This window comes from Littorina saxatilis, linkage group LG17 (genome assembly GCF_037325665.1).
Source record: "Littorina saxatilis isolate snail1 linkage group LG17, US_GU_Lsax_2.0, whole genome shotgun sequence".
In the NCBI taxonomy this organism is placed as follows: domain Eukaryota; kingdom Metazoa; phylum Mollusca; class Gastropoda; order Littorinimorpha; family Littorinidae; genus Littorina; species Littorina saxatilis.
Window position 1 is genome coordinate 69,099,774 of NC_090261.1, and position 21,133 is coordinate 69,120,906.

Sequence of the window (21,133 nt, forward strand, 5' to 3'; positions counted from 1 at the left end):
TACAATCTGATTAAGAGGGCGTCAAACGTTTCTCCAAAAACAAAAACAACAACTGAAAGCAGTACAAGGAAATCTGTCCATGGAAGCTCTGAAACAACCTAGTCTACATTCATAACACTGTCCAGAAACAACAGAAACTGAGACTTATTTGCGACTTTTGCTAAGGTTTTAAGTAATCCCATAGCATCATAACATTTTCTTTCCTATTGTTATTCTGTTTGCTGTTAGTAATGAATATCTCAAAAATAGTATAGCGTTCAAGTCTCATGTTAATTACCTGCAAAGGATGAATACTGTAATGTTATTGTTACTGTCCTAAAGCGTTCACCTGACTCATTCTTGTACACCAGACGGTTGATGCCAAACAGGTGCGTTCTGTGTGCGGACGACGGTTCGAAGCGAGGGTTGAGCTTGGAGGTGGCGTAGGATAGCCCCACAGCCACCAGCGTCAGCACCACGGGGATCAAAACACGCAGCAGCAGCGCGCACTTGTCTCTCGTGCACAACAGCACGCGCAACTTCAGCATGGCCTTGAACTTGAGGAGTTCCAACTTTATCCCTCCTTCCACTGGTGACAGGTTGGCCAAGACCTCTCCTATCTTCGGCAGAGAGGTGGACTGTCCCTTTTCTGGGTCTTTGCTGGGTGTCTGGTCCTCGGTAGTATCCCCAGCAGTAAACGATGTCTCTGCCATGGAAGACGTCACAGATAGACGCTCAGAAGGCGCTAGGTCAGGGATGGAGCTCTGCCTACTCTGTTGGTAGGCGTCCAGCAGGTCGAGCTTAGCCATGGGGTCTGGAGGCATGGTGGCGAACTCCCCTATGGACCCCAGTCCTGACAGGTTAGCGTGGACAGACACGGACCTTCTGAAGTCTTTGAAAGCGGCCACGGTGGCTCTGCGGGCTGCGTATGAGGTGGGTAAGGCTATGCCGTTGAAGCCAGGCTTCTCGGGTTCGAACACCTCCTCCTCTGACGTCATGCTATCCAGAGCGTTCGAAGTGAAACTCTTCGTCATTCCTCCCATGGCCAGCGACTTGGACCTGTCCTTGTGCCACTTGAAGATCGAGGAGTGTCTGGATTTGCTGCCCTCTGAACTGCTGCTAGCTAGAGGGTCTGGAATATAGTCCGAGGAACATCTCGAACTGTGTCCGGGTCTGTTGTGGGTATTGCTGGACATATGGAATATGTTGGACAACTTTCTGGTGATGGAGGTTCCTCCACTTCCCCCTCCTCCTCCCTCGTTCGCTGATACCTGAGAAGGATCAGTGCGCATGTGCAACCTGGCGTTCGCAGACTTCCTCCGACCACCCACGTCACTTCCGCTACGGCTGATTTGGCGGGAAGGCATACCGGAGGAGCGACGGAGACCCTCCAGGTTTGCTGCCGTCATGGACCTCAGTAGCGAGGGTGGAGCCATAGAACCCCGGTGGAGGTCTGGCATCTTGTCGTCGTCGAAGTCTTCGAAGGTGTCGTCTGACGGTGTGAGGAGGGGGCTGATGAACACGTGACCTGCTTCCTCTTCCTCCGCTAGAAAGAAAACAAAACGAATGAGTCAAAACATGATCGTGCAGTTAAATAAAATGTTTAAAAGTGTGTAAATTAAACAAATCTGTTCAGCATAATAGGCTTTTAATGATTCTAGAAAGCAACCTATTCGCTTGTGTTCACATGTACTTTAGTTGATCAGCGCAGCGAACATTTTAGGACAAGCAACTCATCTTGAAAGCCACCAAACCACAGTAACCCAGGAGTCCTGGGCCAATTCTACCAAGTTAAGCCAGCGAATATTTTTTGTCAATGGTGTATTTACAATGCAAAGTTGAGAGCAGTTCGTATTCTATGATAGATTCCAAAGTCCTGGCATTGCCGAATGTGCCTTTACCCAAGACGCCAGTCGCGCAATTTTGGCATTAAATTAGATATGCATATTTACTTTTCAGGAAAACAGATACTACGCTTCTCCCTCCTTATAGCTTATTGCAAAATTCGCGTTTTACAAGCGCGTTTTGTGAAAACAAACAAACAAACAAAGAGAAGCACACAAACAAACAAACAAAACATGTATCCGTTTACATGAGCTACAATTCACAAAAGCAGCAAGCTGTATTGCATTCGCAGTTGGTAACTTAGGGCGACCTTTCCAAAAGCTTATTGTCCAAATACATAAACGCACGCAGATATAATAAATATTGCAATTTGAAACGCTGGTTTCAAACTTTGCAAGGCATTTACCTGACAACGCAGATAACATTTTCATCAGAGCATATTTGTACAGAGTTCAAAACGTTTGCAGAAGTAATACGCAGAATATACAGGTAATCGCATACGCATGCGTTCGTTGTGCATCTGCAGCAAAAGCAATCCAAACTGAGAAAAAAAATGCGCTTAGCATATCAGTACATGTGTAATGTTTGTAAACATTACTTGCATTAAACTCCTATAAACGCTGAACCCCTTGCATGCAAGCGTGTCCCAGCAACCCCCATAATTATTCACGTACCTATGTGATTTGTGAACATAAGAACCATCAATATGGTGCCACACTGGTTGCATTAAGACGTAATACATTGTCTTTTGTTCACTGAAAACAAGAAAACGGCCATAAATCAAAAAATAGGTAGACTGCTAACGTTCCGAAATTCAAAAATCTAAAAAGACAAGAACAAGATATTGGAACGTTTCATTGTTAACACACGCCAGATTTGGTAACGTTTGGTTTTGTCAAGAAAACTGACAGTTGGCTTCTTAGAAAAAAGTATGTTTTGCGCTGAAATACAAAACAGATAGACTTTCCTACTAGTTTTATTAATTACATTTTTTGAGCTGTTTTAATCTTATCACAATTACATGCTTATAGAAAAGAAAAAACCCTCGAGGGTACATCTTCCCTTACAATCTCATTCCATGCCCTCAGTCATGCACGTATATCTCTCTGTTTGACGATACGCATGCGCACCCCCCAACCCCATCCCCCTGTCCGCCGCCCACCATCTACCCTACCCCGCAGCAGTCTCCTTGAAAGACGGTGGTAATTTGTGAAATAAAGTCTCCAGTATTTTGACAGAAAACCGAATCAGTTTTTCTAGTAGATTTCCTCGAAATGACGCATAAGCAACGCAAAATGCAAAAGCAAAACTTGACTAAATGTAAAAAGATCACGCATGATAAGCGGTATGCAAATAACACTTCACTGAGTATGTTAAATGTAAAAAGATCACGCATGATAAGCGGTATGCAAATAACACTTCACTGAGTATGTTAAAATGAACATCTACTATTACTGTTACTATAACTGTTACTATAACTGTTATTTGCTGCGCTATGATGCAAAGGTATACTGAATGACATCTTGCTTAGTTATTAGTGCAAGGCGATTTAAGTATTCACTTGTAGTTAGCAATAAAATGCACATTTATCGAACATTTGATATATTCTTCATACGTGTTCTTGTTGTTAGTTGCGTACTGCATATCTAGGCAAAATGTTAGTACAGTTTTGTTAACGCTTTCTCGCACTCGGTTGTGCTGTGCATATCACGCAACAATGACTTCATTGTTTATACATGTATCAGAAAGATCATATCCGTACTTACTAGTACATGCAAACACAACTATGCAAAGAAGTTCACATCTGTACTCACTAGTACATACAAACAGAAATATGCAAAGAAGTTAGGACAACTAACTACGAGAACGAATGTATGGTTACTTACCCGTCACTAACTTGCTTTTTGCATGCGGCATAGTGTCTGACATGCACTTATTTGTGTTTAAATATTCAATCCCTTTTACAATGCCCTTAAACGTTTCACACTAACTAGATCGGGCATCAATCATGCTGGACTAGCAAAGTAGGATTTACCAAATACAACAAAAATGCTGGTGATTAAAAGTGCAACAAAAACACACATACAAAGGTGATAATTAGAGGGTTATATCAAACGATATTGCACGCTGGCCACATCACCTTACCGTCCGCTTCTACCGCCTTGAGTTCTGTAAGAACGGGAGCAAATAAGTCGTACAATTTCTGTATTCACGAGAAAGCTATTTAAGATACCTTCTTTCACCTTGCAAATCGACACAGATCCGCCAAAGGATGAAGGATTCCTCCCACTTGAACAAATTTCAAAAACAAAGACCCTGGCTGCTTCCTGTACACAGCGGGAGTTTTTTTAATTAAATTTTTTTTTTTTTTTTTTTTTTCGCTGATTTTTTTCTTTTCTGGCACCGATGTCAAACTGCAACATTAATCAGGAAATAAACTATTCCTGCAAAGAAGCAGCCAGACTCTAGATTTTTGTATGTGTCCACCTAGAAGCCTGGGAAGATCTGTGATAGTGTGCATTAGGAAAGAAGGTACCTTCAATTGACACCATCGTTCATCCTGAACTCAGGTCAAAATGAGTTCGGCTCATTCTCTCCCTGACAGGATGCCTTGAGTTTCCTTGTCTGGCAAGGAAACCGATTTTTTTTTTTACATATTTAGAGCTTTTTGTAATGTATTATTGATATAAGCAGATTCGCGATCGTCGATAATGATTTTTCATGGTGTTTTGTAATTTTTTAATTACAAAGGAATTGATATGTAAGACAGTTTCAAGCGAGCTATTTTTCGCGGCTGTATTTACTGTGCAAAAGTGTCACGTGATAATCAACCGTTTGGTTTCGGCGCTCACTGGAGCAGACGATTTTTTCTGTAACCAGTTGACAGCGATGAAACCATATATTACGGTCTCCCGGCAGCAGTCCCAAAATTTCGACTTGTTTTGACCAACGATGTCTTTATTATAACTGTGAAGAACAGAACGGAGATCACTGTCGAAGTCGGCCAATCTGCAATCATTTTCGTCTCGCGGCGAACACTGATCTCAAATTTAGATCAGTGCTCGCGAAAAACATATGGGAGATAACTCTTATTCTTGTTTTGATAGATTCGCGTAGGACTGTGGCGTTCGGTCAGAGAGACAACTGGCAATAGCCGTGGAGCGATGCTTATCAGAATGACCATCGTTGTGAAGAAGGAGTAAGAATAAATATCCAGTATAAACTAAAACGTTGAACTCTAAAGTGAAGTGTTCCACTTTTCAACACCCTTTCTGAAACGAGTTTTGAACACAGTGAGACATAGTAGAAGCAAAAGGCAGCACATGATAACCACTAAATTTCAGTTTACCATGTGCTACCTTTTGTTAGCAGAGTTACTGACTATGTCAAACTGTGTTCAGAACTGATTACAGAAAGGGTGTTCAAAAATGGTTACAGAAAGGGTGTTCAAAAATGTAACAATTCATTTTAGAGTTGGTCTCTTCGGGCAAACTAAAAATGCACCAGAAACGCAAGCGTAGCCTGTCAATTTTAAACGTCAAAAGGCGAAATATTCAGCTTTCGGGTGCATGCAAATTCACACAATTCCTTGTGTAAAAACTCACCAGCAAAGCGTGAATGTGCATCCAAAGTTGACTATGAATCAATCATACAATCAATCATCTGTCAGCAATGTTCATTCTAAAATGCAAGCTAGGATAAACCATAATTCTAAAATTACAGCACTGAGGATGATCGATCAAATCAATATCTATGCAAAGTTGTATTGTGAGAAACTGAATCACATTAATGTTATAAAATGCAGTTCAAATTGTCTTTTTGTCTTTGGGTAATGGGAGATATGTTCTATTGCAATATTAGCCATCTAAATCCTCCAAAACTTGCTTGGTGAACACCAAACAATGAAAAGCAACCAATTCTTCCTGAAAAAGGAAAGTATCAGTAACATGACCGAGCCCTTCAATTCAGCAGTTAGAAATCAATTCAGAAGAATCTACAAGTCTGTCCGCCACCCAAAAGAATTTCATCCATTTCTCAGCGCTTTTGATCTCTATATACAGACACGCAAACACACGCGTGCGCACAAACATACACACACACACACGCGCACACAAACACACACAAACACACACACACACACACACACACACACACACACACACACACACACACCAGTCACAAACTACCTTTAACTCAGCACCGCACCCCCTACACTCACCACAAAAATGAAATGTTTCAACTAGATGGGACTTACCCATTTTGGAGAAAACTTGTTCCAACGTTGTCTGGGAGATGCTAAAATGGCAAATACCCAGGTAGTCCGCACCTCTGTCCTTCGATTCCAGCTTCTTGAACAGCGCTGCAAAAATAACGCAACGACGTGAGGGAAGATGTGAGAAACAAAGAGATGTAATCGCTCTAAGTGCATAATGTGAGAGAATAGTAAGTGAGAGTTATGCTGAACCAATGTCTTGATACCTGAGAGAATAACAAGCATTGAAATGAACAAGCGATTTTCATCTTCAACAAAGGTAGAAGAAAATAATTAAAGGACCCTGTATTTATTGGAAATGGAACAAAATCCAACCATCCATATATCCATCAGTTTTCCATCCATCCATCCATCCAATCCATCCAATCAATCAATCAATCAATTGATCAATCAATCAATCAATCGACCCCATCCATTCATCATCCACCCTCCACCCATCCCTCCGCCCACCCGCTACCCATCCATTCATTCGTCCATCCAATCAACCACTCACTCACTCAATCAATCAATCAATCAATCATGTGACCGACCAGCAGCAGTACCTGTGAGTTTGGCGTTGTGCAGTGGCGGGATGAAGATGGTCAGCTGGTTGTCGTCACAGTGCAGAAGGCTGGCTCCCCGCACGTGCGACCTGACAGCTTTCAGCAGTCTCTCCGTGCTTGTGGCGGGACGCACTGTCACGCTGAACAGTTTTGCAAGAAGTTCTTTTCAGAATGATATTTAGTGCAGTCTTGGAAAGCCAAACCATTGTGTAACTATCTGTTCATGTGTTTCTACGAAGCAATGTCTGTTAAAAGCTTCAAAGAGAAAGAGAGAGAGAGAGAGAGAGAGAGAGAAAGACAAGACAAGACAAGACAAGACAAGACAAGACAAGACAAGACAAGACAAGAAAAGATCAGATCAGATCAGATCAGATCAGATACGATAATAGCCCTCGTCCGTGAGGGAAAACTTTGAAGGTAACAGCTTACTCATTACATTACATTTAAGAGAGAGGGAGAGAGACCAGACAAGACTAGAGACACTCACAGTGACACACACTAAAAAACAGATAAACAGACAGACAGACAGACAGACAGACATACAGAGAGGAGTTGTACTTACTTTAAGTGGTAGCCCACCCCGAACTGCTCTTTCAAGAAGTTTGAGGATCCAACGCATCGCAGGCGTCCGCCACTCAGCACAACTTTTCGGTCTGAAATGGAGGAACACACACACTTTACGTATCTAGATTTACATCAAACTGTACCAGAAACTTGGAGACAGTAAGCTCACAACAAGACCGAATCCCTCACGGCCATTCCATTCCTTTCATAAGATCCCACGATTGACAAAAGGGTCTTTCCTGGCAAAATTGTATAGGCATAGATAAAAATAAAAATAAAAAAAAAAGTCCACTAAATACCCGTGTGACTTGGAATAATAGGCCGTGAAAAGTAAATATTCGCCGTAATGGCTTGAGATTTACTGGCCGATGTGAATGCGTGATATATTGTGTAAAAAAATCCATCTCACACGGCAGAAATTAATATGTAAAGCGCTTAGAGAACGTCAAGCGCTATATAAATCTCCCATATAAATAAATAAATAAATAAAATAAAATAAACAAGATAAAGTTCAGAGTAGGAGGGTCCTACTATATGGGTTAAACATATCAATACAAACACAACATTAAAAAAACCACTAAATAAAATCAACAAACGTTAATACTGGCTACGGCAAACTTACTGAGTTGATGAAATCTTGCAGGGAGAGTGGGAGAACGAGAAGGTAAACAACAACAACAACAACACCAACGTCAACGACGACAACAACAACAACAACAACGACTCACCAGCAAAGTAGTCAGCCTCCTCCATGTGCCTGGAGGTGAAGAGGATCACCCGGCCAGCCTTCTTGGCGTGTAACAGCTGCCACACATGATGTCTCTCCTCGGGCTCCATACCCAGGGTGGGCTCGTCCAGTAACAGTACCTACACAGATCTCAGTTAGGATCTAGTAGGTTTCAAAAGGTTTGCCAGTTTAGGCACATATCCAAATCGTGTTTAAGGTCGGGTGTACTATAAAGATGGACACCTCGAAATTACGATCCAAAGAGAAAGACAGGGGAAAAGGCAAAGTGTTATTTTGATGGGCTATTTAGCATTTCAACAATTCACAGCCGAGAGGTTCATCTACACAGTCGTTAGCATGAGGTCTATCAATCCAACAACAACATTACTTGAAAGCTTAGTTTGCTCTTTTGCCTGTCATTATTTTGAGTCAAAAGCAGATATATATACCTTGGTGTTGGCTAGTAGAGCCGATGCCAGAGAAAGCCGGCGTTTCTGGCATCCACTGAGCTCTCGAGCCATCATTTCTCTTTCCTTTTCCAAGTTCACATCATGCAGGCTATGTGTGATCTGTAAAAGACAGTTGTCAATTTTATCATGAAAAACTGTGAAAACACTATTAAGCAAGTCTATGTGATATGACTATGCACACTGATATGATTATGCACACTAATCAAAAGAAATACTGCCGTTTTAATACTTAACCAACACATATTAATGATAAAGATTAGACTCATTGAGTCTATTACAAATAAAGTCTATCAACGCCAATGTGTGATCTATACAGTGGCAGAACGTCTCCTCTGAATGACAGTTGTAACAAGAGAGGAATCACTTAGAGGAAAGAGAACCCAGGCGGGATACGAGGGCAGTGTAAGAAGGTCGCGAGGCTTGCCGAGTTTCAGCTCTTCCGCAGTACCTCACTATAACTAGGAATTCTATTTCTATTCTTCAATTCAGCGAGTAACAGAATATAATGTAACCTAAAAAGTAGTTCATTTCTCAGCATGAACATTAAACACGATAAGATTAGATAAGATCAGAAAACTTTAATGTCCATTTTCATTTTACATAAACCAGGACATTTTTCTTTTGGCACCACATCGCATGTACTGTACTGACATCTTGCTATTCTTTCGTATCGTGGTTTTCTCAACGCGAAAGATGATGCATTCAAGCAAAAACCAACCAGGTGTTCCAGATGGTCCGGGGTGACGCCTCTTAGGACAGCGGCAATGTAGAGATGCTCCTCCACACTGAGGTCATCCAGAATGACATCACGCTGCGGGCAGAAGGCCACCGTTGACGTCAGGTCCGCATGGTCACTGGTACTGGACGGGTTCTGTAGAAATGGACACAGGATGTAGTCAAAACTATATTTAACTCTGTCGTCTATAGTAAAATAGAATTACGTAAGCTTGAATGGTGAATATGACCCTGTAAGACACCAGAGATCTTCCCATGCTTTAACCTGGATAAAGAGCCTCCATTAACTTGATATATGACCAAACAAACATCTATCGGGAGTATGGGAATTTTTTTGGTATCAATTATTTTATGCGGGTGACTTTGGTCTCATTCAAGCCCCCGATTAAGTGTGCGAAGTTGACTTCGAGAAGTCTACTTAACGAAGCTGGTTGCACGAAACTTTGGCACAGACTTGTCGGTAAAAGTGTGTGGTCCCAAGTGTAAAGTTGAACCAAGTCGTTTAAGCTTGCTGTACTGGGTTTTATAATTCGAGATGTGAAATCGACCAGTTCGGCTTGTTCAACAACTAGAAATCAGAAATATCGAACAGAGACAATACTCGTCAATTTTAAAATATTTTTAGTTCTTTCTTTTATTTTCTGTGTACAGAGTGATAGGTAAACATTGATGCTTTCGTTTAAAAAATGTCCACGAAGGTGCAGTTCGATTGTGCAGAACCCTGTACTACTAAATTTTCCGGCTGTGTAAAGATACTTACCAAATCATACACAAAAGCTACTCCACTAGTCGGAGGCATAACTCCAGCCAACACTTTCATCAGAGTTGTCTTTCCTGCTTCCGGGTGGCCCAGAATGCATGTGATTTGTCCTTCAAAGATGTCAAGGTCAAGGCCTGAATAAAAGCAACAGCAACAAAGGTCACTTTTAAAATAAAAGGGGAAAATATCTGCCATTTAACTTTTTCTTTCATGGTTCCATTTTACCATATGCCTGTTTGGTTCAGAATTCAGAACCATATTGAAAAAGTATCTCGACGTTGCAGTCTAACTCAGCAACACATATAAAAACAAAGAGACTGCCAACGTTCCAAAATTCAGAATCAAAAAACAAGAAAGGTAGGTTGTTGGAACGTTTGTTATTGACAAAACAATACATTCAAGGTCTATTAAGTGAACAGACCAACGAATATTCACACAAAACTTATCTTGATAGAATCAGTTTTCGCCCACTCGTAAAAAAAACCCTCATTTTATCACTCGTGGGCGAAAACTGATTCGATCAAGATAAGTTTTGTGTGAATATTTCTTTGTCTGTTCACTTAAAAGACCGTTGGGTCGAAATATATGTGAATGTATTGTTTTGTCAATAACAAACGTTCCAATAACCTACCTTTTTTGTTTTTTGATTCACCAACACATTGCCTTATGCTTAGTTTCATGGAGAAAGGTAAATGTGACCTGTAATAAAAACTTACAGTTATAATTCCAAAACTCACCATTCAAACCGAACACGGGTTCTTTCTTCCCGTTGCTCAACTTTTTGGATAAGTCACGAATCCTGCAAAAGAAACCAAAAAATCAACATGACCAAAAATTAAGAATGCGATACGTATTCAGGCGCTATTTGACATATTTTCAACTGACATTTTTGTCATCAAAAAAAAAGTCACATAGCCATTTTGAGCGAGGCTTACAATGGAAAGCGTACTGACCCTTCTAAGTTCTTGCTCGTCGAATCTCTGGACGACACTTGTAATTCAGCAATCAAACTATGAGCGTCTGCTTTAACTGAGAAATAAAGCGAACAAAACAGCAGATGAAAAACGACTCAAACGTACGTAACTAGTGGAATTGTTGCTGTCGATAAACTGCTTCTATGTTCAGGCGACTAAAAGAAAATGATGAAAATACACATGTACGCCATGACTTGAAAAGCTCTGACATGTAACGGAGGAGCGCTGAAGGAGACACACGTTTGAAAGGTCGATCATTTGTGGGGAAATTATTCACCTGATAGCTTTGTATTCCGCGAGTTCACCACTGATGGGTTCTATGTGAGGTCCCTCTGGCGTGTCTGTTGGTATGACGTCATTCTCCATATCGTCATCATGGCGACCTCGCCAAAATGTCGGCGTAAAGAAGTACCATGGCTTCTCGGAGAGACGGAGCTTGCCTGTTGGCCGACAAAGAGAGACGTTTTTTGATTTCAGCAACTGAGGGAACTTTTTCGCAATGGATGTTGGAACACTAATGGCCTTTGAAACGGGGGGAAAACACAAGCTAATTTCAAGTAAGATATCCGTAGAACCAAGAGCCTAAAAAAAACCATCCCACCACAAAGACCATTTCTTTAAAATTCGAGAGAACAGCAAACACAACCCATTGATTCATATTCCTGAGCTCCCTGTCTCCAAGACAAAACAAGTTCTGTGAATTTAAGAATTAAAGAATTTAAAGAAACAGTGGCTTCTTTCAACATTTTCCATGGTTGCAGTTTTTTTAGCTGTCTTTTAATCTTTACATTACAGGATGCATACCGATTCCAACACTTACTGGGAACGATTTTGTCCAGGTAAAGCGCAAGGAACCAGTACAAAATGGCGTCGAAGGCGAGGTCAAGTATGGCAGCCAGTAGAGGGAACTGGCCTGCTGTGCTGCTCTTGTCGGCGTCCTCCTCCTCTTGCAATGCTAGCTGTCAACGTACAGAGAGACAAAAGTGAAGAGGATGAACATGGTTAAATGAATCATTATACAGATCATAGGAACATACAAACAGTCGTAAACAGTTAATTAAACACACTGGCACCCTTGCCCTTTTGACACATACACGCACGTAAGCAAGGACACACACAACCACAACCACACTCACACACACACGCACGCAAACACACACATGTGCACGCAAACACACACACACACACACACACACACACACACACACACACACACTCACACACACTCAAACTCACACATCGTACCCGATCCAAGCCCAAAGCAAAACCTAAAGGCGAGAAGAGGCTCAGGAAGATCTCAGCACCAAAGGGCAAAGCAGAGCTCGTCATTTGACCTTCATCGAAGGTAAAGGACATAGGGCGGGTCAAGGCCACTGCCAGATACAGCAAGCCAAACAGGATGGAGACCAAACTTGCCACGAGTCCTCCGATCTGAACGACAAACAAAACAATAAACCACCGGTTCTTCTTTTATAATGGAGACAATAACCAAGGGTGCTCAATCTTTCATAATCTCAATGCAGACAAAATAAGTATCTTAGTGTGACAGAGTGATTATTTTGTCTGTTGTAATTATTGTGTATGTTAAATGTAACGTTGTTATTGTAGATTAACTATTTTATAGTTTCACACACACACACACACACACACACACACACACACACACACACACACACCGACACACACACACACACACACACACACACACACACACACACACACACACACACACACACACACATTCACTCACTCAGTGTTATTGTAATAGTCAGGGAAACAAGTTAAATTACTCTTGTATGTAGTTTTATAGTTTAAGCCGATGGCAGTAAAGTATTTTAGGTATTTTCCTGTTGGACTGGTTTGCTGACCAAACCAGGCAACCGGCTAACTGTGAACTTTTTGTATTTTATCTGTAGCAGACGAGTTTTGCTGCGGGATGGATGTATCGCTTTTGTAGTGTACAATACGCACCAATCAGGAGCGTACAGCAATCCTTTTGTCATAAGCTTACTGCGCATGCGTGATAACGTGATTATTGACATTACCAACGGAACTAGAGAATGGAAGACATGAACAATCAATAAAGAATCTAGAAAACCAACGTGACTGCCGTTTTCCTGCGTGATTGATGCGAGCCTCTGAACGAACTCCACAGAAAGTTCAGCAAGGTTACATTAGCATTCCTTTTTTATGATTCAGTGTAATGATAAGTGGGTTACAGTCATCGAAAAGAAATAGTCTAAGCAGCACGTAATTATTTGAACTTTGCAACATCGAAGTCTACTTCAAATAATTATGGGATTCAGTCAGGTTGGTAATCTAGCAGAACTCCAAGAAGATGTAAACGTGGACACACAAAAAGACATACAAAAATACAGAAAAGCGCACGTATAAGCACGCAGACACACACAGACAGACAGACAGGCAGATAGACATATACACATACACAGACACAGACAGCCAGCCATTCAGCCAGCCAGCCTACCAAGCAGATTGAGATAAACACAAACACACTAACCAATAGCTATGTACAGAGACAGAACGGACAAACAAATACACACAGTAATGTCACTAGAGCTCACAACGCTAAAATCCCAAACAGGGATGGCCAAATCGTCCGCCCGATCGCCAGGGGCGAGTAAAACATACCCCGGGCGAGCAGAAACCGCCTTGCAACTCGCCCGGCTGGCCAGTGAAAATGCTGGTCAAATCAGTGCAACACTTTTTGTTGTATTATTGAGTTTCAAAGCCATATAAACACTGCAGACGCATGAAGTGTGGTACTGTATGATCCGGGCCAGCAACATTTCTGACGGGCTAGTAACTTTCTTGAAGTTACTCGCCCAGCTGGCGAGTTAAAAATTTGAGATTTGGCCATCCTTGCCAAACCTTTGCATTCAAATGAAAAAGCTATCTCACCCTTGCACAGGTGAAGAAGACTGATGTGACGAAACTGAAGCCCAACAGGCTGACTCCATACAGCAGCACCAGGAGGAAGAAGTATCCCAGACCTGAGCTACCGAAGAACCCTCCCAATCCCACTGCGATGGTTGCCAGCACACACACCACTAGCAGCGCTATCACGTAGTACAGCGACCATGTTAACCTGAAGGAAAAGCATGTGCCGGTACATAAGACATAAGATTTTATTTACAACCACGTGCATTAGCCTACACAGGAATATTGCTTGGCTTGAGTACACTCTTCAAAAAAAGTTAAGGATCGGTTGAAAAAAACGGATCTAATTATAAAAAATTGCCAAAAAATTAAACATCGATATAATAATTAAAAGATTAATGTGTTTGAATTAACAAATGAACAATGAGTCTTGACCCAGAATTTTGTTTGGCAGGCAGAGTTATTTCCCTTTGTGGGACTTCTCAAAAGCTTCTGCATTTTGGAAGAAAAAGGGTGTTTTTTATAGCCCCATGCGGAACGCATGCCAGGGCAAAAGGTTGTGATGCACGTGCTATAACAGGGTCCTGGCTATGAACATCGCTCACCAGCTTGTGTTTAAAGGTTGACACGCTGACACAATTATGCACAGTAGCAACATGCCCCCACGAAGAAAACTGAGCGATTTGGATAGAGGAAGGGCAATAGCATGGCTACAAGACGGTGTTGCTGCCAGGCAAGTGGCCCAGAGGCTTGCAGTGGCTCCCTCTGTCATCATCAGACTAAAACAGAGATTCCACACAACTGGAAGAGTGCAGGAGCGACAACGTTCTGGTCGGCCCAGAGTCACCACACAAAGAGAGGATCGCTTCATTCAGAGGCAGGCCATGCAACAAAGAATGGCTGTGGCAAACAACATTAGGCAACGCCTACAAGCTACCACCAACACTGTTGTTAGTGGTCAGACGATCCGAAACCGCTTACACAACTTTGGCTTGCGTGCAAGGCGTCCAGTCCGAGGAACAACCCTGACTGCTAATCACCGAGCAGCTCGCCGAGCCTGGTGCACTCAACATGTGAGGTGGCAACGTCAGCAGTGGGCTCAGGTGTTGTTTACAGATGAGTCCCGCTTTTGCTTGGAACCTGCTGATGGTCGCATCCGGTGGAGGCGTCGCGAAGAGCGCTTCGCAGAACGCGCTGTTCTGGAACGACAGCGTTTTGGCGGAGGCTCTGTGATGGTCTGGGGAGGGATCAGCACACGTCTAAGGACACCTCTGTACCATGTAGTGGGCAACTTGACCGGTGTCCGCTACCAGAATGAGATCCTGCAACCCCTGGTCGTTCCAGCCCTCCAAGCGATCGGCCCGCGTGCAATTCTTCAGGATGACAACGCACCTCCCCATCGCTCTGCAGCTGTAAACACCTTCATCCAGAAGGCCAGGGTCAACAGGATGCTGTGGCCAGCCAACAGCCCGGACCTGAACCCCATAGAGCACATGTGGGACGAGCTTTGTCGTCGGGTACAGCAACATCACCCTCCTCCTGCCAATCTGGGTCAACTGCTGCAATGGCTCCAGCAGGAGTGGAATGGAGTTCCCAGAGCATTCATATGCAACCTGATCCACTCCATGCACCAACGATGTGTTGAATGCCTAGCACACAACGGAGGGCACACGCGTTATTGACTGACACTGATTCACATTGTTGTGAATTCCATTTTCGAGGGTTGTCACGTTTGACACACTCTAGTTAAATTGTCGCTGCCGCGTTCGATCTTTGCTTTGTTTGTCATTACTCCTTGGTTGTTCAATTATATAATTTTTAAAAAATGAAAGAATTCGGTCTTGTCTGTTTTGTGTGGCGTGCTTGTAAAAAAGTGATCCTCAACTTTTTTTGAAGAGTGTACATTAAATTCAATACATAAACATTCCAACACAACAACCAAAGTGAGTGCTCACCGAACTGCGTACACACACTCTCTCACATCCACACGCACGCACCCACGCACACACTCACTCTCACACACACACACACACACACACACACACACACACACACACACACACACACTCTCTCTCTCTCTCTCTCTCTCTCTCTCTCTCTCTCTCTCTCTCAATTGTACCGCGTTCACATCGTGTCCACTTCACATGAAGTACACTTTTTAGTTGGTGAATTGCATACATGTCATACATTCTGTGTGCAGGTTGGCAACAAGACAATAAAATATTATTAAGCCGTTCGAGGATTAAAATGGAAATGTTCACATATTGATTGAGTTGTTTTGCTGTAGGAAGAATAATTATCAAATGTAGATTTTTTGTTTTCCCTTTGATAAATGGAGGCAATGATGATATTTTCATGAACACACATAACCGAAATGGATTAAATACATGCCGTGATCATTATGGTTTATTCTCGCGCATTGATTGTAAATGTATGCTGTTTGGCCGACGTCTTTCTAGTTAAACTCATTCTGAAAAGAGCAGACAGAATAACATAAAAGTCATGTGACATCCGTTTTTCAAATAGATATCAGCAGCTCACTCGGCACTATTTATATAGAACCGGTAAGAAACAAAAAACAAAATCAATATATTGAAAAGTATAAAAGACGTCTCACCAAAAGGCGCTGTCGCTGACACCAACGGCCTTCAACATGACCTTGGCCCATGTCTTTTTCTCTGTCACTATGGTAACGGTGACGCAGTAGGCCAGAGGAGCCATGGCTATCACCATGGTGATGGAGAGGAGCAGCTGCGTGTTGGTGGCACCAGGCCTGAAGGCAGGCATCGGCATCATTTCCACTTGCAGTGCAGGAGCTTTGAATGACGAGTTTTTGAACGTCTGCACGTAGAATTGTAGAGAAATGACATTGTGGTGTTCAAAATCAGAATTATAAAAACAAGAATTGTAAGTTATTGGAACGTTTAATTATTTACATTTTTACATTTAGTCAAGTTTTGACTAAATGTTTTAACATAGAGGGGGGAATCGAGACGAGGGTCGTGGTGTGTGTGTGTGTGTGTGTGTGTGTGTGTGTGTGTGTGTGTGTGTGTGTGTGTGTGTGTGTCTGTGTGTGTCTGTGTGTAGAGCGATTCAGACTAAACTACTGAGCCGATCTTTATGAAATTTGACATGAGAGTTCCTGGGTATGATATCCCCGGACGGGTTTTTTTTCGATAAATACCTTTGATGACGTCATATCCGGCTTTTTGTAAAAGTTAAGGCGGCACTGTCACACCCTCATTTTTCAATTAAATTGATTGAAATTTTGGCAAAGCAATCTTCGACAAAGGCCGGGGTTTGGTATTGCATTTCAGCTTGGTGGCTTAAAAACTAATGAGTGAGTTTGGTCATTAAAAATCGGAAACTTGTAATTAAAATTATTTTTTTATTAAACGATCCAAAAACAATTTCATCTTATTCTTCGTCATTTTCTGATTCCAAAAACATATACATATGTTATATTTGGATTAAAAACAAGCTCTGAAAATTAAAAATATAAAAATTATGATCAAAATTAAATTTCCGAAATCGATTCAAAAACTATTTCTTCTTATTCCTTGTCGGTTCCTGATTCCAAAAACATATAGATATGATATGTTTGGATTAAAAACACGCTCAGAAAGTTAAAACGAAGAGAGGTACAGTAAAGCGTGCTATGAAGCACAGCGCAACCGCTGCCGCGCCAAACAGGCTCGTCACTTTCACTGCCTTTTGCACTAGCGGCGGACTACGTTCAGTTTCATTCTGTGAGTTCCACAGCTTGACTAAATGTAGTAATTTCGCCTTACGCGACTTGTTTTTTATTGTAACGTGTTGGTTTTTGGCTCACGTAAGTGTAGCCTATGCGATGCTAACTTTTGTCTGTCTGTGCGTGTGTATGTGTGTATGTGTGTGATAGAAACTTTAACATTTGACTGAACACCAAAATACTAATTTTACCTGGTTACTATCCAAGCAACAGCTTCAAAGTATTGAAGCAATGATCAACATTTCGTCCGCACGTACGTAGTTAAAGTGTGTATCCAGAGAAAACGGGTGGTGGGGGGTTTTGGGGGGGGGGGGGTAAAAACAAGTGACTGGTTTGTGTCGTGTGTGGTATGTAGACCAGGTCAGGGGTCAAGGTTAAGTCAGATCGCGTGAAGGATTGTGGTATAGATACAGTTCTCACCCAGCTGCAGTTCGCCGATTCGGGGAAAACGATTTCACATTGTTCGGTTTCGTAGCCCCAGAAAAATAGATAAAGAAGATACCAAAGGAGATTTCCTACAGGTTGATCTGCACAGCGTGTTTCCAGTGTGTGCGCGAGGAAGCGCTGTCGAAAGCGCAGTGTCGATCTGGCAGTCGTGTCCCCGTAAGTTGGCTACAGAGACAGATCTAGATCTAGTGTCTCCCACTCTTGCACCGTGTCACCTATGCTTACTGTGTGTGTGTATGTGTGACGGAGTGAATGAAATTGTGTTACTGTTTGTCGATTTCTTACGGGAGCCTTGAAGGCGTCGCCTCTTGTTTTGTTTATGATTAAACGGACTGAATTGAGCAACGTTAGCAGTCAATCTGTTTTTGGAATTCTAGTGTTAAGTTTAGGATCCTTTTTAACAGCATATAAAACGTGTGCAGTGTGGTACTGTACTTCCAAAAGTCTCAAGCAGTCAAGATCTTGGAGTTATCGTCTCCATTCCTTCGAACAAACGCATTTAACTTATTCCTCTCAATGACGTATATAAAACACACACTAAAACACACACACACACACGCGCGCGCGCATGCACGGACGAACGCATCTACAAAGAGAGAGAGCGAGGGGGGAGACAGTCAGACACTAGACAGACAGGATAGACAGACAGAGAGACCTGGGTGAGTGTGCATCAGTCTTTGTCTGCAGAATTGTTCCCATTAGTCTACTTGCAACCATGGAAACAATGTGTTGACGTTAGCTCAACTCTTTTAATGCAGTATTCTTCGAAGCATACCAATTAGGGCTCGTCTTACTATACCTGTATAAGTGCAGTTTCCACTGACCACTGCAGGCTAAGCAGACCACTGGTCAGTGCCTGGTTCCCCGGACACTCAGCGGATAGACCCCGCGTGTCCCTGCCACATTTCTCTGGAGTGGAAAGGAGAGCGAGGTTAGTGGAAAATTAGTATACAGTATATTGAAAGTATTGGCCCTTGTATGCAAAAACGATATCCGATGACGATGTTCACGACTGCTTGCAAACCGTATTATTAGTCATATGGCGTGTTGTCACATTGGATTATAATTTCTGAAACACTTCCATGTATAACCCTCACGTGACCCTGTCGATACTGTGAATGTAGCAACATCATCTACAGATTACGTCAGAAGACATACCTAAAGAGGTCACCATGTTCAATGTTTGACTCACATTGGGAATCCCGAGAGACTGTCTTTGTTGGGTGGGGCACTTCGGGGGTCGAAGCTTGCCGAGACCCCCTCAGTGCCGCCCTACTAAAAAGACAGTCGCGAGGAATTTCAAACGTGACACATTGGAACATGGTGTAAATTACGATAAAGCACTGTCATAGAAAAACAAAACATTTTGAAGTTTGATCTGAGATTGTCGGCTCCACTGATCACCAAGAATGTGCGTGCGTGTGTGTTTGTGCGTGCGTGCGTGTGTGTTTGTGTGTGCGTGCGTCTGTGCGTACATGTGTGTGTGTTTGTGTATTTTAAACTGAATTGTTTGTAACTATATGTGCTTCTCACTCACATTAAAATAAACGGCTTTTGAAACTAAACTTTAGGGTACAATGTAATGCATGTTCAGATAGGAATTACGCTATAGCAGATGAAGTTTATATTTCTTTTTCATCTTTATATATATACGACTAGTGTCTGTCTGTCTGTCTGTTCGCGATGCACGGCCAAAGTTCTCGGTGGATCTTTTTCAAATTTGGACACCGTATTCAGCTACACCCCGGACACAACCTCATCGATGAGATATTTCAACACGTGCTCTCAGCGCGCAGCGCTGTGCGCGCTGAACCGATTTTTTTTTGTTTTTGTCGGGATCCACTTCCAGTAACTCTTCCTTATCTTCTCCAGTGTTTTCAGCCGCGATTATCTCCCTTCCTCCGTGTGGCGTCAATCCATATTCCCGTTACTACGTTACTATTTTTAGAAGGTCACTGCACGTTACTATTTTTAGAAGGTCTCCAGTGTTTTGCGCGTTTATCTCCTTTCCTTCGTGCGCCGGCTTCGCCGGCGTACACCCGGCAAAGCCGGGTCCCAGGCGCAGCCTGGTATTCGGCTCTACTTCTTCCCGGCGAAGCCGGTACCCGGCGAAGCGGGTAATCATCTAGTTTTAGATATTCGTGGTATAGGATACAAAGAAGTTCCCGCTATTTACGATCATGATGTGAAAATCTGCTTGTCCGCTTCGTTTGTCTGTCAATCTTGTTTGTTTGGTCACTGTGGTACAGACGACTCAGGGCGTTCTTTTTGAATGTTTTGGCTTTGGGGTTACTGTCTGGTAAGGCAAACACATAATACAGTCTCACACGTTGCCGGTACAGTCGAACCCGTCTCATGAGACCACCCCCTTAAGCAAAAGTGATCTCTTAAGACTGGTGGTCTTTTGGACAGGTGATTTATATAGTCGTAAAAACTGTCGGGGATCCTTTGGTGTGGTCTTAATGGGCAGGTGATCTTAATGGGCAGGTGGTCTCCTGGGCAGGTTCGACTGTATAGCTTGAATGTTATCTTTGTTAGTGAAAAGTTATCCCCTATGAAATGAACTCATCCAACCACAAGTGTCCTAGCTACGGAGGAACGTCTAAAAGTCGTCCTCAAAGAAAGTATCAAAAAAAGTATGAAGGACAGCTAGCTATTATAACACACCAAGCGGGTAGCAACACAGACAACTGAAGCGGTATTACAGCTTTAAAGGCATTATAGTGGTGTTTTTTTTAACAAGACAGAAACATAAACCACACAAATTAAAATGAACTATTTGATTCAACAATGTCAATGACATCCCGGTTTAAGTTTTCTTGTTTCTTAATGTCTGGAGGGATGCCTTGCTGATTCATTTCTAAACTGGTCAACTAGCGAACGGATCGTGATTACTTAATTGCAGAAAAATGGACATATGTTGCAACAGAATTGTTTATACATCGTTTCGGTTTGGCAGGTCATGGAATAACCAACCATGCAAAGCTATATTTAACAAACAACAACAACAACAAAACAACAACTCGAGGCCGGTCATAATAGTCCGTTAACCCTCTCTCTGTGTCTCTGTGTGTGTGTGTCTCTCTCTCTCTGTCTGTCTGTCTGTCTGTCTCTCTCTCTCTCTCTCTCTCTCTCTCTCTCTCTCTCTCTCTCTCTCTCTCTCTCTCT

General features: G+C 42.4%; 1 protein-coding gene across 2 annotated transcripts in view; it reads right to left on the reverse strand.

Annotated features, from left to right (window-relative positions):
* LOC138952351 (cholesterol transporter ABCA5-like) overlaps positions 1–21,133 on the reverse strand; it is a 65,164-nt gene that overhangs the window by 23,747 nt on the left and 20,284 nt on the right. The window contains exons 3-18 of one of the 2 annotated variants that reach the window (XM_070324004.1): positions 18,765–18,874; positions 16,385–16,608; positions 13,789–13,975; positions 12,115–12,300; positions 11,690–11,828; positions 11,147–11,309; positions 10,633–10,694; positions 9,896–10,029; positions 9,119–9,271; positions 8,380–8,499; positions 7,932–8,070; positions 7,202–7,292; positions 6,640–6,779; positions 6,080–6,184; positions 3,970–3,993; positions 329–1,525 (exon numbers count right to left, since the gene is read on the reverse strand). In XM_070324004.1, coding sequence (XP_070180105.1) covers positions 329–1,525; positions 3,970–3,993; positions 6,080–6,184; positions 6,640–6,779; positions 7,202–7,292; positions 7,932–8,070; positions 8,380–8,499; positions 9,119–9,271; positions 9,896–10,029; positions 10,633–10,694; positions 11,147–11,309; positions 11,690–11,828; positions 12,115–12,300; positions 13,789–13,975; positions 16,385–16,608; positions 18,765–18,874 — 3,174 coding nt within the window. The remainder of the gene's footprint in view (positions 1–328; positions 1,526–3,969; positions 3,994–6,079; positions 6,185–6,639; positions 6,780–7,201; positions 7,293–7,931; positions 8,071–8,379; positions 8,500–9,118; positions 9,272–9,895; positions 10,030–10,632; positions 10,695–11,146; positions 11,310–11,689; positions 11,829–12,114; positions 12,301–13,788; positions 13,976–16,384; positions 16,609–18,764; positions 18,875–21,133) is intronic. The other variant, XM_070324005.1, reaches the window with a different exon arrangement.